Consider the following 16939-nt stretch of genomic DNA (forward strand, 5'->3'; position numbering starts at 1 on the left):
CTCAAACACCCGGGATTTCTCAAACACAATTCCAAGTACCAAAATTTTCTCCTTTATAACCAATATAAATAACCTTGGATTTCTCGAACTTCAGTTTCTCGAACACTCGAACTGACTAGTTAGTCCGTTAGGTAATAAACCTTAGAGAATAACCCTCATTAACTCCAACTTGTCAGCCACTTTGTCAACTTGGGTAATAAAAAGGTGTGAAAAACTGAAACCCTATCATTAATCAATGTCATTTTAGTTAATTACAGGTAAAATTTAAGTCATCACTAATTAGGTAGTTTTAATCTTAACATAACACTGATTGAAGTTCCAGAATGTTCCAAAGTGGGAATGATGAAAGCATGAAAGAAAATCGGATAAAAACAAATTATTGAATTAGGAACTTGAATGTAATTGCATCTGTTATGTAGTTTCATTAGCATCACTACTTCACATTTCCCTATCTTTTTCATGCATGTGTCCCCTCAGTCACAATTTATTGACTTTAAAATTTGTATTAACATTTTTTTTAAATATTTTTTTCTTATTACATAGAAGGGTAAGACAGCCACCAAATATTTTTGTAGAATAAAAACACCTTACTTTTACCTTTCATACTAGTATGTGACCTTTATCAACATCCATTACAGGATACAAGCTATAGATATTGACCCTACAGAGGAGTTTAATACAGTGCACTATAGCATACAGAGTGGAAATGATGGTGGACATTTCCATATTGATGAACTGAGTGGAGATATTTACCTGGTCAAAAAACTTGATTATGAAACTGTAAACAATTACAAGCTTGTGGTAAGCAATAAAGTAAAAAAAAAATATATATACAAATTGTAAATTGGCAAGTTAGTAATCATCACTTTATGATACAGTTTCACCTGTGCCATGAAAACTGATTAGGTCAACATGTCATAGTTTTCCTTTCCTCTTTCGTTTACATTCTTTTGATTACTGCTATAACCTTGGTTCCCTTGATAACTCTTTCCAGAGCTTAGCGTAATGCAATTTTGTTGTATAATGCTTTATAGTTTATTAATCTAACTTAATTTTTCAGCATCTCTTCTCATATGTTTCATTTTACAGTAGATTATTAGGTTAGGGACACCATTTTGGGAAAGATTTTAGAGATAGAAAATTCATAAATTACATATAAGCCTTTTGACAATTATTGTGAAATATTTTCTTTTACTATCTTGTTCCAATGCAATTTAATAAAGGAATTGGCATTGATAAACACAAGAAGAGTCATTTAGAGTTATTGTTTCATTTGTGGAGTAGGTGTTGTAAAAACAACATGCTATATTCTAAAGTAACCAGCTGAAAAAAATCTGATATAAAAGAATTTTTATTAATAGATTGGAGCTACAGACGGAAAGCCATTTTACAATGAACCAGACAAATCAGCTAGAACTTCAACTGCTACAGTAATGATTGGTGTTATTGATGTGAATGACAATAAACCAAAGTTTGACAAAGGTACAAAATGCTTCACCTTGTAGGACAATATCAAACTTATATTTTAATTTTTTCTCTCATTTGTCCATTCAAAATTCTCCTTTTTATTCCTTTACAATTCATTTTCACAAATTTCTTTCTTTCTTTCATTCATTCATTTTTTCCATTTAATTATTTGTTCATTTTTAGGCATTACTTGGCATCTGTTATGGTGGTTAACAATTTATTCAAACATCTTCTCCTCTGAAAGTACATGGTATAAATGTCCATTAGGGTGTTCTGCATAGAACTGTTGGGGAATTTTTGATCTGTCAAAATACATTGCTGCCGTTACTTCAAATGGAACATAGTGGTCAGACCGAGGTTTTTGCACATTTTATCTCCAAAACCATTAGGTTTATTTAATTTCTGACAGAGTTAAATTGTTAAGCATGCTGAGATCCATCAGTGGTCGAACTATTATTACTAAAAATTTAACATAGGGGTCAGACAGAAATTTTTGGCATATATATCTCCAGAACTGTTTGGTTTAGCCAAATTCTGACAAAATGTTCAGCATGATGAGATCTATTTGTGATAAATCTGTTAAGCCATCTTGGAGTTATTGTGGTTCCTCAACATCTTTTTGCTATTTTTAAAGTTTGCTTCAACAAATTTTCTCCTCAGAAGTTACTGGACAAACTCTAACAAAAATTGAAATGATTTTTCCTTTGGTATGACCGTTAGGGATTTTTATCCAAGAAAAAAACGTGGTCGCATTTATAAAAATATAATGTTGCTTTTGGTACCAGATGAGCAATTCAGGCTTTTTAGAACCTTTAGTTCACTCACTGTTAATAGCTTATTCATCACTATTTAATTGATTTATTCATTCATTCATTCATTAACTCTGAATATGTATCAAGCAGAACATCATATCACATAGCACAGACAAATATATCACTATTCAATTCATGTCAGTAACAGTAATGCTTAATTCATTTTTGATTTGTAATAATTGATAATTTGGAAATTATTGGGGTGTTGATGTTGATTTTTGTCGTATTGTAAAAAATACAAAGGGATTAAATCACAAAATTTTGAAGTTTTTTTTCTAATTTTAAAAATAGAAACAGAGTTAATCTAAAACAAATAAAACACTCATTTTTTAGTGTTCTAAATTTAATAATACAGCTTAATAAATGAAAGTTTTCTTATGTGTTCTAAAAATATAATCATGATTTGAATTAAAATGTCAGTAATGCACTCAATAATTTCTGATTTAATAGTATAAAATTGTTTGACTACTACCACTAATGTTTTAATTTAGTATAAGTTGTAAGATAACTCCTTATTAGAGTTTTTTCCCTTGGAAGGAGGAAATTGTTCAGCATTTACCTAAACCTAACACTAATATCTTGAAAAACTTAATACTATGGAAGTACTTTTGTTAGTTGGTACCAATTTTTGTGGTTAAGGGAAAAAACATCAGTTCATAGATTCTTGAATTTGAATGAATGGGAAATTTCCTTTTCATTGGGAACCAAATTTCATGGTTTTCCAAGCCCACAAAAACTGCAAAAATTGGTACCCCACAAACAATAAAACAAAATGTACATTCACAGTAGATAGAAAAAAAATTCAAATTATAAATTTTCCTTGTGACAAATTCAGGGTTGAAGATATACGACAAGTCCTTATTTGATTGCCCTTGAAAGACAAAAATATTTTTCAGTCATAATATTATATCTTAAAAACTATATAGAAAAAAACTTTCAACTGATGTAATTATCCTTATAATAAGGCTTCATTTTTGTCATATTTCACATGGGACATATGCTTAGTGTTAATGTACTGGGTATCATCTTTTTTTTCAATATTATATTTATATAGAATTGACAGAACTACACAAAGTACTGAAATATGTACCCCATGAACGGTATACATGGTACAGTACTGATATTTACCAATTTTTTAGATTATTACCAGTGCACAGTAAGGGAGAATACCATAGGCTCTGTACCAGACTGTAAGCTGTCTGCCACTGATAATGATACTGGTGTAAATGGAAATCTCACATACAAATCCTTAGACAATGTTAGTATTGGTACATCTTTGATAAGACGACTTCAAAGAAACATATGGTTCATGAAATTTATAAAACATTTAGTTTTTACTTCCACTGCAAGCCAAGCAGATTCAAAAGAAAATTTCTATTGAGAATAATATCTTTTTCTAAATTCCAAATACAACAATGTATATAGAATTTGTTTAAAATTTCAACTTTACTTATGAAAGAAATTTGGTCAACTTTTAAATAGAAATTTAACTGAAATCATGATCTTAATCATAAATGTTATTTTGTTGAAGCAATACCATGCACTAATCCTTGAAATAATGCTAGATTTTGAATATTTGTGAAAAAGAAATATAGACTGACCTTATATCAAAGAATTACCTTTTTCAGTCAAACCGTCATAACTTACCTTTCAGTGGAGAGCAATATTGTGGTCACATATAACAGATGGTACAGGTGAATTTTACATAGAATGAACTACATAGGAATACTCTAATCAGACACTGGTTACTGTTGATAACAGGCCTAAGTGTCACAAAACTCAAAAAATACTTAAATTATTATAAGAATACTCTTACTTTCCAGGGTAACTCCATCCAAAGATTTTGAAATTAATGACTTCACAAACAATTTTCTCAGACTGCAGTAATTTTGTCAAGGTTTGTGGTGTTGGGCCAGATTGTATCTATGGTGCTGGGGCCAGTTTATCTCTATGGTGCTGGGCCAGTCTGTCTTTATAGTGCTGCAGCCAGTTAGTATCTATGTTGCTGGGCCAGTTTGTATCTATTGTACTAGGCCAGTTTGTTTCTATGGTGCTTGGGCCAGTTTGTATCTATTGTGCTTGGCTAGTTTGTTTCTATGGTGCTGGGCCAGATTGTTTCTATAGTGCTGGGCCAGTTTGTCTTTAGGGTGTTGGACCAGTTTGTTTCTATGATGCTTGGCCAGTTTGTATCTATTGTACTGGGCCAGTTTGTTTCTATGGTGCTGGAGCCAGTTTGTTTCTATTGTGCTGGGCCACTTTGTTTCTATGCTGCTAGGGTCTGTTTGTCTCTATGACATGTTTGACTGTATTTAGTTATTATTGTAGACTTTGCTTAAACTGTCATTGAAGTGTTGTATTTGCAGCGTTTTGTAGTTGATAGTTCAGGACAAGTGATTGTTGATAAAGCTTTAGACTATGAATTAGGTGAAAGAGAATACACTGTATCTGTTCAAGCTATTGATAATGGAAATCCAAAGCTTACAGGGTACGTAGTGCATTTTTTTTTTTGGAGGGGGGGTTAATATATGGAAGATAAATTGATCTTAAATATTTTAGCTTTTTTAGAAAACTGATTTAGTTTTTTTTATACTGTGGTACTTTTAGCTCACTTTGTTAAGATTTATAACTATTTCCATAGCGTATTTTTTCTTGGTGTTTGTTGCTGTGTATTTAGGAAATATAAACATTATCATGCTATTTCACTTTTCGCATATATCTTAAAAAGTAATGAGCTACCAAAATATAGTAAATTTGAATGTATATAAGCAAAGTAGTTAAAATTCAAAAAAAGTAACACATGCAAAAAAAAAACACAATAAACTAAGATCAAATTCTGAAAGTTGAGGTCATTGAATTACTTTTCAGATCCGCAACAGTCATCATCAATGTGAACGATACTAATGATAACCCACCACAGTTTGATGGTCAGTATCACTTTACTCTGTCTGAGAACCAACCATCAGGAACCATTGTAGGTGTGGTCAAAGCCACTGATTTAGATACACAGACAACACTTAAGTACACTGTGACAAGTTTAGGTAAGATAAACATGTACATTTCACAGATGAAATGCATGTTGTAGCTGCCATCTGTCAACTGAAAAAGAATTGGTGTAACTACAGCTAATACAATGATGATGTTCAAGGAATAGAGTTGGGCTTCCCAGGGTAAAAATAAAAATCACTTGATTAACTTTCTTAAGTAGTTAATGGACAATGAAGAGGGAGGTTTTAATTTTCTCTCTGATAAATTATCTGGTGATTGAATTCATAGATTGTCCTCTAGGAATGCTAACGTACAAAATACTGATACAGCCAAGGACCAAAAGTTGGTTGTAGAGGTTTTAATAGCAATTGTATAGTTATCTAATTTTTGTTCACGTTATATTCATGTTAACATTTTGATATGAAATTAATGTTAACCAAGTAGATTAATATGAATTCAGTGTTAATTTAATGTGAAATTCACATTAAGGAAATTTTAACATAAATTCATGTAAATCTTCATGAATACTGTAAACTCAATATTGAAAATTATCATGAAAGTATTATAAATTAAACATGAACAAAAATTGCCTGTGATGTAATGACATCAGGGTGTTTAATGATAACATAATTCCCTGACTTTGTTCTTCTTACGTATGTTTTGTTTCAAATCCATATTAGTAGGCTGACTTGTACAGTATACCATGAAAACTAAAACTCCAAAATTTAGTTTCACTGCATGTACATACACCTTGAATTTATTTTTCAGATTTTTCAGTTGACAAAGATAATGGCACTATTACATCTAAGAAGTCTTTTGACTATGAAACAAAGAAAAGATATGATATTACTGTTCTTGTCTTGGATGGAGAACACAATGCGAGCACTTCAGTTATTGTGGGTATAAGGAATCTCAATGACAACCAGCCAATCTTCACCAATACTACTTATTATATTGATATGGAAGAGACTGCTACTCTACAGTCATCTGGTGTAAGTAATGGTTTTGGATATTTTTATACAATAACACTACTTATTGATGGTTGATGTATGAGAACATTTGTATAGTGAGTTAAGAAGTGTGGCAAATGTCCATGAGAGAACTTTCCAATCAGCCACATATAAATTGAAAGACAACACATAGTACAATTTATACCAAAGGGAAAGCACTTAAATCTAAAGACCAATTTGTGTTTATTGTTTACTACTTCCAGGTATAAGTATTTTCTGTTTTGTGTTATTACCAAATTATAATTGGATAATTAATTGGATAGAGAAAATAACCAAAATATGATCACAAATGCTGAAGAACGCCTAGATTTAACAAGTGTGCAGAACTTGTTCCGTGCACGAGTTAAATCTATATACATTTTTGGCACGAGTGATCATATTTTGGTTATTCCCTCTTTCTAATTGTTAATTTCAACATAAGTTTTTAATTTTCTCAAAGGCAAATTGATATTCGTGTTGTGACGTTTTGGCGGGAGAAAGAGCAAGAGTGAAATTACCGAATTTATTTTACAGTGTGAAATATAAAAAAAAATTACACTGGGAACATTTGGTAAGTCACTGCTATCTATATAATAATATAGATTATATAGTTTAAGTGTAGAAAAAGTTGAGCATCATATTTTATTTCCATGGTTTTCATTGGTGAGATTGCAGTCTTACTCTTAAACAAACACTTCCAATGATTTCAAATCGGAGATAGGAACTCATTCTCATGAAATCTTTGGGCAAGGTTATGAGACTTACAAACCCTGTTGTTATATTTATTTCAGGTCATAAATGCATCAGATGAAGATAACTTAGGATACCTCACCTATGATATTATTGGTGGAGACACTGATTGCCATGACATTTTCAAGATAGACAAAAGTACTGGAGCTTTGTCTATAAATAATACTGGTCACTGTTTAGACTATGATGTTAGTCCAGTTCACACTTTACTGGTACAAGCAAAGGATGGTGAGTAATATTTTAAATTTTTTATTGTACCGGCTGGAAAGTTGATATCAAATCCATCCTTTCTTTTCTCACCTTTCCTTAATACCAAATCATATCTTTTTATTTTAGTCAAGTAATTATTTAGGGTTTACCAAAATTTAAATTGGACATGATGAGTCCATAGAACCATCTTCCTTTGCTATGGAATTTTTGCATTTTCTTTTGATTTTGAATTAATGACTAACTAATAAAAAGAATTAATATGTAAATGTATGACAAAGGATACCGCTACCATGGGAGAAAATAAAATTAACACATTCGATTAAGTATTGCTTAATAAAGAAAAAGCAGATTTCACCTTTTTCACAATGAAATTTAATTGAAATATTATACCATGCTGCATGTTAAGGGGTAAACTTGAACAATGTGTAGTATATAAGTGAAAGATTGACACTTGTTCAGTATAATGTGTTGGGTGACAAGCCTTCCTATTGGCGATTGCTTCTGTGTTCTACCTTGTTCTACTAGTACCATACAGGATGTGTTTAATTGATTCAGTTTTCTCATCCTGAAATATCAGTCAAACACAAAGACATGTAAATTTATTATAAGAATTGATTTTAGTTTTTGGCCAGGACATTTCAAATAAGCATCTTTGGGGCAGTTTAGGTTTCATGAAGTGCGGAGCACTCGTCCAAGGTCCAGGATGCATGACCTTTGAAATATCATTGACATTTGTCCTGGTCCTACCATATTTATTTATTTTCTCTTATTGAGGTCCTTCCATTTTCTTACTCCTGACCTATATATTGGAACTGATTCTAAGTGGATCCAGGATTTTAGGTTATTTGACAGGACTACATGGATGTATATAGTTGAAGCATCCATTTTGAATAAATCTCCACTTACAATATGAACTCACTAGATATTACACATGTTCCCTTTGAAGGTCTTGCTTTTTTGTACATGAGTGTTTAAAAAGTCTTCTTTTCCATGAGTGGAGTATTATCTGATTATTCCATTCAAGACAATATCAGTCAAAGGGTTGTCAAGAACTTTAATATCTCCCTGAGACAATGGCATGCACGGATGTCTTTATGAGTTATGTGACATGGAAAAAACATTGAAATGAAGAAATATTTTCTCATTATAGAAACCAGAGAAGATCGTGTCACTATTAGCTGTTAAATGCAGGTCATTTCATTTCAAACATTTTATGAGAAAATCAACTCGAAGTGAGAAAAAGAATCAAACACCAGCTTTTCTCATGGGAGTTTGGGAAATCTCAGACACTTTTCTCATGGGAGATTGGGATATCTTAGACACTTTTCTCATGGGAATTTGGGAAATCTTAGACACTTTTCTCATGGGAGTTTGGGAAATCTTAGACATTTTTCTCATGGGAGCTTGGGAAATCTTAAATTTTCCTATCTTGCACTTTTACAGGTGTTGGATTGTTAATTTCTCCGCTAACCTAGAACTTCATTAAGAACATTTGGATATTTTTTTTGGGGGGTGGGGTGGGGGGGGGGAGGGTGTCTTGAATGCATTTCAGCAATTAAAACTTATGCACAAAATAACTTATGGTTCCCACTTACTACAGGTGTAGTATTGGGCCCATCTGGATTCATACATGTGTATAATGTATATAATCTTATGTAAAGAAAATTAATTTAAGAGACAGGTTTTGTTGTATATTTAGATTATTCTTATAAAGAAGTCAGTTTTTTAGGAATGATTTTATTTTAACCTGTAGAAATGTCAGGTTCACTTGTGTCACATTCAAGCCAGACAATGATATGGATCAATGTAAGAGATAAAGATAATAAACCACCAAAGTTTACATGGAAAACTTATACAGCTTCTGTTAAGGAGAATGGGTCCAGAGATCAGCATGTAGTCAGGGTAAGTTTGGGATGTCAGAAATATTTAAGCCTCCTTTCTGAATATCTAATTACTTGTCCATATACAGAAAATACTACAAATAAATAATAAATAATACCAGAATAAGTAATGATTATATGATTAAATTAGCAAAAAATGGTGATTAGATTGTGATTCTAGGGGCCTCCTATATAGTAATGCTGTGATTAATAATTCATTTCTGCAATGAAGTTTTGATACATTGGATAATTGAATTTAAACTTCTATTACTGATCATCCTGCCATAGCATACTATAAACTAACTTAATTTGTGGATAATTATTTTTTCTTTTTATGATATAAGTTCAAATTCACTGCTATTTATTTTTCAACTTGTATTCTGTTAAACCAACAGACTTATCTGTGATCATATATTTTTTGTATTGATAATTAAGTATATTTTGTAGGTAGTGGCAACAGATCCTGATACACCATTGGACAAATTGAGTTATAGCTTAGTTAATTATACATCAGAGTTTTATTTTCAAAGAGATGTATTAGTTACCAATTTAACATTAGATGCAGAGAGCCAGAACATGTATTTTGTCAATGTGTCTGTCTCTGATCCTGGTAGAAGGACTGATTATGCTGTTGTTGAAATTTATGTAGAAGATGAAAATGACAATCCACCTTCATTTGTTTCTGCAAATTTAAAGATTTTTTCAATACCTGCCAATGCCCAGGGAAACAGAAGTGTTGGGGTTATTAAGGCTGCAGATGCAGATGTAACAAATTCTGGTTTTACCTACTACTTACCTCATAATGATCATTTCTGGATCAATAGCCAAACAGGGGAGTTATTTGTTATGGACGGAAGGGGCACAAACCAATTTGAGGCTAATGTAACTTATAAGGTTGTTGTCATGGTGATGGACCATGGTCAGCCTCCTAAATCAGCCTCTACAGAAGTTGATGTATTCATTGATATCACAAATCATTTCCCTCCAAAATTTGCTAAAATGAGCCAAATAAGTTTATTTGAAAATGAATCTTTGAACACTTATGTTGCAATAGTGAATGCAACAGACCAAGACCCTGGTTTAGCTGGCTCTGTTTATTATAAACTGGTTCAAAAACAGGTATATGATGGGAAATTTATTTTGAATGAAAAAACAGGACAGATAACTCTGAATGGAAGTCTTGATTACGAAAAAACTAAAACCTATGAACTTGAAGTACTAGCCATTGATAGGGCTGATGATCCAAAAACAGGAACCACCTATGTCCATATTCAGGTTGAAGATGTTAATGAAAAACCATATTTTCTAGAAAAGATGGACGGATTATGCATAAGGTCACCAATTAACAAAAATGACATTGTTGGTGATGTCAGTGCTGAGGATCCAGATGGAAAAGATCACCTGCTCTATTCCTTGAAAGATTCAAGTAACTTCATCATTGATGAAAATTCAGGCCGTATTAGGGCAAAGCAAAATCTTAGAGGAGATAACTTTCAAATTACAGTTATTGTGAAGGATAAGGGCAATTTAACTGATACAAAACATATTAACCTGACCAATAATCCTAGTTTGGTCATCACTTCTGCCATTATTACTGTTCATGTAAAGGAAAATAGTACCACCCATACAATTACAAGGGTGAATGCTGTGTCCAGCAATCAACTTACTTACAGTCTGTCTAACTCCACTGGGTTTACAATAGACCGTACTGTAAGTATAAGATAAGATTTAAAATATGTAAAAGTCATTTTTACTGAGTGTGAAACAGTCATCTCTTGGTAAAACCCTCAGTTTTATGCTTGATCAATTTAACATATTAGAATGCACCTTTAATCTGCTTTAGGCAGTGCGGGCTGTTTTGCAATTAGGATATTCAGCACAATACATTTTAAGGCAATAAACATGCATATTTTTTATCCTGCAACTTCATTTAAAAATCTGTAAGAAATGTGATTACTTGCACCATTTTACCCTAAATATCAGTGGATGTATAAGGAAACATCCTTAAACTGGTTACCTGTTTTCTGCTTTAGGTGTTGTGATAGTAGACAATAATTATTATGCTACATTTCAAATACATCAACAGTTTATCTGTCTCCATGTATTATTTATAATTTGTTATAGTTTTTATTAAGTCAACTCTTTATAATTTAAATAGTAATATTTGAAGGAAATAATCAATCTCTTTTTTAATTACATTTTTTTTTAACTATTTAGTCTATAATCATTCCACCGAATCATATCCAGCTCAGCAGGTCAGACTAGAACAAAGCAGGTGCATGAAATATCTGCCTTAAGATGTTAAACAGTAATCAATCAGTCAAATCTATTTACTGAAAATTATTTAAATGGTAAAAACCAGAAATCTTGTGAAGGACAACTCTGTACTAGACTCTTGTCACATAAAATTTACTTTAAGCAAATTAGCCTTATGTAATAATTATTGAAACTCTTGTTTAATTATAACAACTGTATTTTCTTTAAATGAAGGGACTCATAATGTCTAATGGACCACTGGACAGGGAAAAAAAGTCAAAAGATGAAGTTTATGTTACTGTAACAAGTAATGGCAGTGTCTGTCATGCTAGGGTTAGTATGTGTATGATAATTGTTTTTAATGAAATTATAAAGTTGTAGAACGTGGATTTTATAACCTGTACTGCTGTCCAATAAAATCAGTTATGCCAGAATGTTTTTTTGCTCCAATAATTTTTCTGTGTCTATTTGTTTTCTCCATTTTATGTAATAAAAAGCATTCATTATACTCACATTTGCAAAGTTGGTGGTATATGGTGATACGGGTGTCCATCCATTCTTCTTTCCTTCCATTTCACAGGGGGACCCATCCTCCTGTTTTATATTTTGATCCAAATCAATTTTGGAGTTTCACATAGCAAAAAAAAATTTTGTCATTTGTGAATATGGGGATATGAGGGGGAGACCCTCTCTTTTATGTTACTCCTCCTATACCACTGAATGGAATTGAATGAAACTTTCACAGAATCCTTATTATATAGTCCCATTTTGCACCTCCTATTTTAGTGCTTGTTTCAAATCCCTATTGAGGTCAAAAGAAGCATGTTATCAAATGGGGGAGTGGGGTATCAAGTTCGTGAGCATTGCTTGCAGTTTTTCTAGTTTTCAATTTGCCCTAATGTACAAGTAAGTTAGCTATTCATTATTGAAACAAAGACACCATCCTTTTTTTAATTAATGTTACCTTCTCACATAATTCATGTTCAATCTGATCCTCCGATTCCCATTGAAAATGTTGATAATGTTCATACGTATATGAATTTGCATAAATGTCCATTTGAATTCTCTTTACGTAAACACATGTTAAAAAATTGAATGCTTGTATTGGATTAGTAAAGTGATGCCATTTTAATGTGAATTTCATGCCAATTATTGATTTCGCATCTTTAAAACATTGTGAAGTGAATTCATGAAAACGCGTTATTTTGAAATTTGGAATTTGGAAATTCATTTTTCCTTCTGAATGTATAACTGGATTAGAACTCATATTGAATGTGAATTAAATGCACATTTTTAACAGTATAAAAGCACCATTAAATCAATGAAATTCAAAACGAAAGATACGAGCTTTCATATTTGTGCTTATTTATAACAATAACTGATTTTTATCTGTTAGGTCCTTGATTTTTGATTTTTAGATCAACTTATTACCTATTATATTTTTTCAGCTGTTTTTAATTGTTGAATTTAAAAATGAATTAGAGGATTGCAACTAAATTAGTATGTTATCTATAAAATAATATAAAGATAAAGGAATTAATGAAAACTGAAAATCATAAAAATCTCATCAACATTTTTAAATTCATATGAACAATTGTAGAAAAATCAAACTCTGTAATTAGATACATGTACATGTATTATATTTACCTGTACTATAAAATTACCAAATATTTGTATTACTGCGTCCTGGACTTCCTATTGAAACAAATACATTGTTTTCTATGTTTTTTTTAGGTTACCATTGATGTTGTAGATATTAATGACAATCCTCCAAGATTTGGTTTTCAGTATGATGTTCCACAAAATATTCCAGAGAATTATTCAAATAACACTTGCTTCTTTTCCTTACCAGTAGAGGATCCTGATTTAAATACCAAGGTTAGTCTTTTATGTTGACAGATTTAGGGAGCAACCCATTGATTTTCTGGGTGAGGCTATGGAGTTTTTTTTTAAGTTTGTTTCCAAATTATTGAGAAAATAATAATATGTCTTCAGCATTGTGAATTACTCTCAGCTTTTACTAACTTTTACCGTATATTTGAAGAAAAAAATTGTTTTTTGCAAAGACAAAAGAAAAAGATTGTCTCAAAAAAAAAAAAAATCCGTGGTCTCTCCACCCCACAGAAAATGGTCATTGCTTGATCTGTAATAGATTAATGATTGGTGCCTGAAGTTTGTTTTGTAAAATGACCAGTGATGATTATGTTAAATTTTGAATTTTTTTCAGTGCAACAAATCAGGTTTGTAGTATTCTCACGTCTCAAATTGTAGTGTTGATTCATTTTGTTAAAGGAAAACTAAGGGAAATAAAATATGCCTCAAATTTGTTTAAAGACTTATATAATGTTAGCTCCCTTAAATATGTATTTAAAAAAAGAAACGAAACAAACTTATCTGTGTAATAAATTATCTAATCAGGAGTCATTTAATATAACTGGATGGCTTTGGCTGATCTATGACTGATCAGTAACTGATCAATGACCAATGACAGATCTAAATATTCTGTTAATATTTGTGTTTAAGTGAGCCTATTCAGTGTTCTCAAATCTTTCGGTTTGAAAGAATGATAAGCTTTTCAAATCATAAAATTGACAATAACAGTGCACCGACTTGACATTAAACCGATACACGGATGAGGCTTAGAACCACAGGACAGTGTGAGGCTCTGCTGAGCATTTTCACCAGTTCGAGCCGGATTCATATATCAAAATATTGTCAAGTCAGTGCACCGACTTGACATTAAACCGATACACGGATGAGGCTTAGAATCACAGGACAGTGTGAGGCTCTGCTGAGCATTTTCACCAGTTCGAGCCCGATTCATATATCAAAATTTTGTCAAGTCAGTGCACCGACTTGACATTAAACTGATACACAGATGAGGCTTAGAACCACAGGACAGTGTGAGGCTCTGCTGAGCATTTTCACCAGTTTGAGCCCGATTCATATATCAAAATTTTGTCAAGTCAGTGCACCGACTTGACATTAAACCGATACACGGATGAGGCTTAGAACCACAGGACAGTGTGAGGCTCTGCTGAGCATTTTCACCAGTTCGAGCCCGATTCATATATCAAAATTTTGTCAAGTCAGTGCACTGTTATTGTCTTTATATTGCAACAAAGTTTGAAACGAAAAATGACTTTAAGCATGAAAAACAATTTTTAATTTGAAGTGGGGACATCCTGGCAACTTCAAAACAATGTAACATTTGTAAATTCACAATATTAGGTTATATCCAGTCAGTGACTGTATATCACTTATAAATATGCAGTCAATGCATTTTGACTCCTGAAATAGAATGGTAGCAGTATAAAATCAATTTCACTGGTACTATATTTGCATTTGCCTGTTCATCGCGAAAATAGGAAAAATTGGTACACTGAAAAAGTTAATACCTTACCCATAGCTGCAGAGATTGGTTAAGGTACTGTACTTTAAATATTTATCTTTTACAGTTGAATTTTACAATAACTAAAGACAACTCTGATGGGAAGTTTACTATTGAAAGGTATAATAACCAAACTGGTGGATGTCTAATGCTGAAGTCCTCTCTGGACTATGATACTATGCCTGCAGATCTCCATGGGATGTATTCATTAACAGTAGGTTCTTATTGTTAGATATGTTATACAGATCCTGTGTTGATACTTACTCATCTGCTGTTTACCATTTGTCTTTGGAGGAATAATTTATTTGAAGTTTTAGGAGTACCAGTTTACAGTATGTTTCATGGTGATCAAGTAGATGTTTACCAAGATTAATGAAAATTTAAATGATGAGGACCTTAATTCTCACTACCAGAATTTAAAAATTTTTATAGTGATGTTAAGTTTGTGATTCGCCAAATATTTTGATGTGAAATTGAATGGTGCTGTTTACATGTACATGTGTATCTTGATCTTGTCTAAGGGATCTTTAAGGAGGTAGACCTAGGGTAAGGGACATAACTCTTAAAAATCATTGGAACGTTTGTATTCAGCATTTTATATCAATCTGATGTAAGCATATAATTAACTTGGATTCATTTTATTCTGCTTCAAATGGAAACTTGAGAGGCTTCGGTGAAAATTGAATATGATACAAACATACATGTGCCACTGATTTCATGAGTAATGTCCCTTACTCTAGGTCTACCTCCTTAAGTTCATTTTCAAATATGGTAGTTTCATAAGAAATTTGAATTCCTGTGTAGAAGAAGTCAAAACAACTTCTGGCAATCAAAAAGGATGTCAGTCGACCCATCACAGTAAAATGTAACAATTCTGCTTAAATTAGTCCACTTGCAGTACATGGGTTAATATAATTTCTTTTAAATTAAGTTATTTGTACAAAAATGTACTTTATTTTTGTTTTCTTAGTTTAATTATGTTCAAAATTGTAGTGATTTTTTGTAATGAGAAAAAATGCATTTATTTCTAATTTTAGAGTTAATCCCCCTTAAAACATGGAATTTGGCATTGATTCGACCAAGTGGGGACCCTTGTCTTATCTGCAACTTCTCAGAAACCACTGAATGGAATTTGATGACACTTTCTCAGATTCTTTATAACATGATGCCATTATGTACCTCCTATTTTGTTATTCCTTCTGAATGCCTTAAATCACTTATAAGTTTTTTATATGGTTTATATTACCAAGTGATGTAGCTTTGCTCCTAATTTTTCTAGTTATTATTTTTTTAACAGGCAGAAGTAAGTGATGGAAGATACAGTAGCAGTAGAGAAATAAAGGTCTACATAGATGATGTCAATGATAATTTACCAAAATTCAATGACACTTACTATATTGCTACTACCTATGAGGTAATCCTGGGTTGTTAGTTTCTTTTCATTTTCTTATTATTGTTTCATTGATAAAATATTATCCTATTTTTACCAACTTTACCCCGTAGCAATTTTATGCTGCCTGTTTGTGTTGTAATATATCAGAAACGATTAAATTTAAAGGAAGCAGAAGGTAATGAGCATGATAAAACCTGGTTTAACCCATCATTCCCATCAGAAAGCCTGTACCAAGTCAGGACCATTGTGGTTGTTTCTAATTTACCTGTTTTTGCCTTTATATTCACAGACAAATGTGCCACACATCACAATCATATGGTTTGCATCATATGATTATCATATAAATTGAGCACTGTATGATAATCATGTTTCGGTTTACATATGATAATTGAATGATTACACTCCTTGCAATGTTTACGTTTCCCATTTTAGCTTTTGTGCAAAGTTTATCGTGCATTTACGCATCGTTTTGCATTCGTTTAAATGCACGATAGAAGTATTCGTTTAAATGCACGATATGAGAATTTGTTTAAACACACGATAGAAGCGTTTGTTTAAATGCACGATATGAGCATTCATTTAAATGCACTATAGAAGCGTTTGGTTTTTTTTTTGTACTTTGATTATTTCCATGATTCAACTGTTATTTTTTGATATTTTTTTGCTATTATTAATTCATATAATTTTAATAACTTTATTTTCTATTTTTTCTTGCTTCATTATTTATTAATATTATTATTTTTCACCGTTTTAAACGCATGATATGACCGTTTGTTTATCATACGTTTAAATGCACGCTAGGACTT

General features: G+C 31.8%; 1 protein-coding gene across 6 annotated transcripts in view; it reads left to right on the top strand.

Annotated features, from left to right (window-relative positions):
* The window catches only part of LOC148619687 (cadherin-23-like), a 185604-nt gene that overhangs the window by 121512 nt on the left and 47153 nt on the right, over positions 1–16939 (top strand). For all 6 annotated transcript variants that reach the window (XM_088579862.1, XM_088579858.1, XM_088579859.1 and 3 more), the window contains 13 exons: positions 639–801; positions 1362–1482; positions 3419–3537; positions 4643–4764; positions 5145–5317; positions 6033–6256; positions 7045–7231; positions 8967–9115; positions 9541–10803; positions 11584–11682; positions 13084–13227; positions 14808–14954; positions 16038–16154. In XM_088579862.1, the coding sequence (XP_088435988.1) occupies positions 639–801; positions 1362–1482; positions 3419–3537; positions 4643–4764; positions 5145–5317; positions 6033–6256; positions 7045–7231; positions 8967–9115; positions 9541–10803; positions 11584–11682; positions 13084–13227; positions 14808–14954; positions 16038–16154 (3028 nt within the window). The remainder of the gene's footprint in view (positions 1–638; positions 802–1361; positions 1483–3418; positions 3538–4642; positions 4765–5144; positions 5318–6032; positions 6257–7044; positions 7232–8966; positions 9116–9540; positions 10804–11583; positions 11683–13083; positions 13228–14807; positions 14955–16037; positions 16155–16939) is intronic.

Source organism: Perna viridis, chromosome 4 (assembly GCF_037379345.1).
Source record: "Perna viridis isolate PV_CMFRI_1.1 ecotype Kerala chromosome 4, ASM3737934v1, whole genome shotgun sequence".
Classification (NCBI taxonomy): domain Eukaryota; kingdom Metazoa; phylum Mollusca; class Bivalvia; order Mytilida; family Mytilidae; genus Perna; species Perna viridis.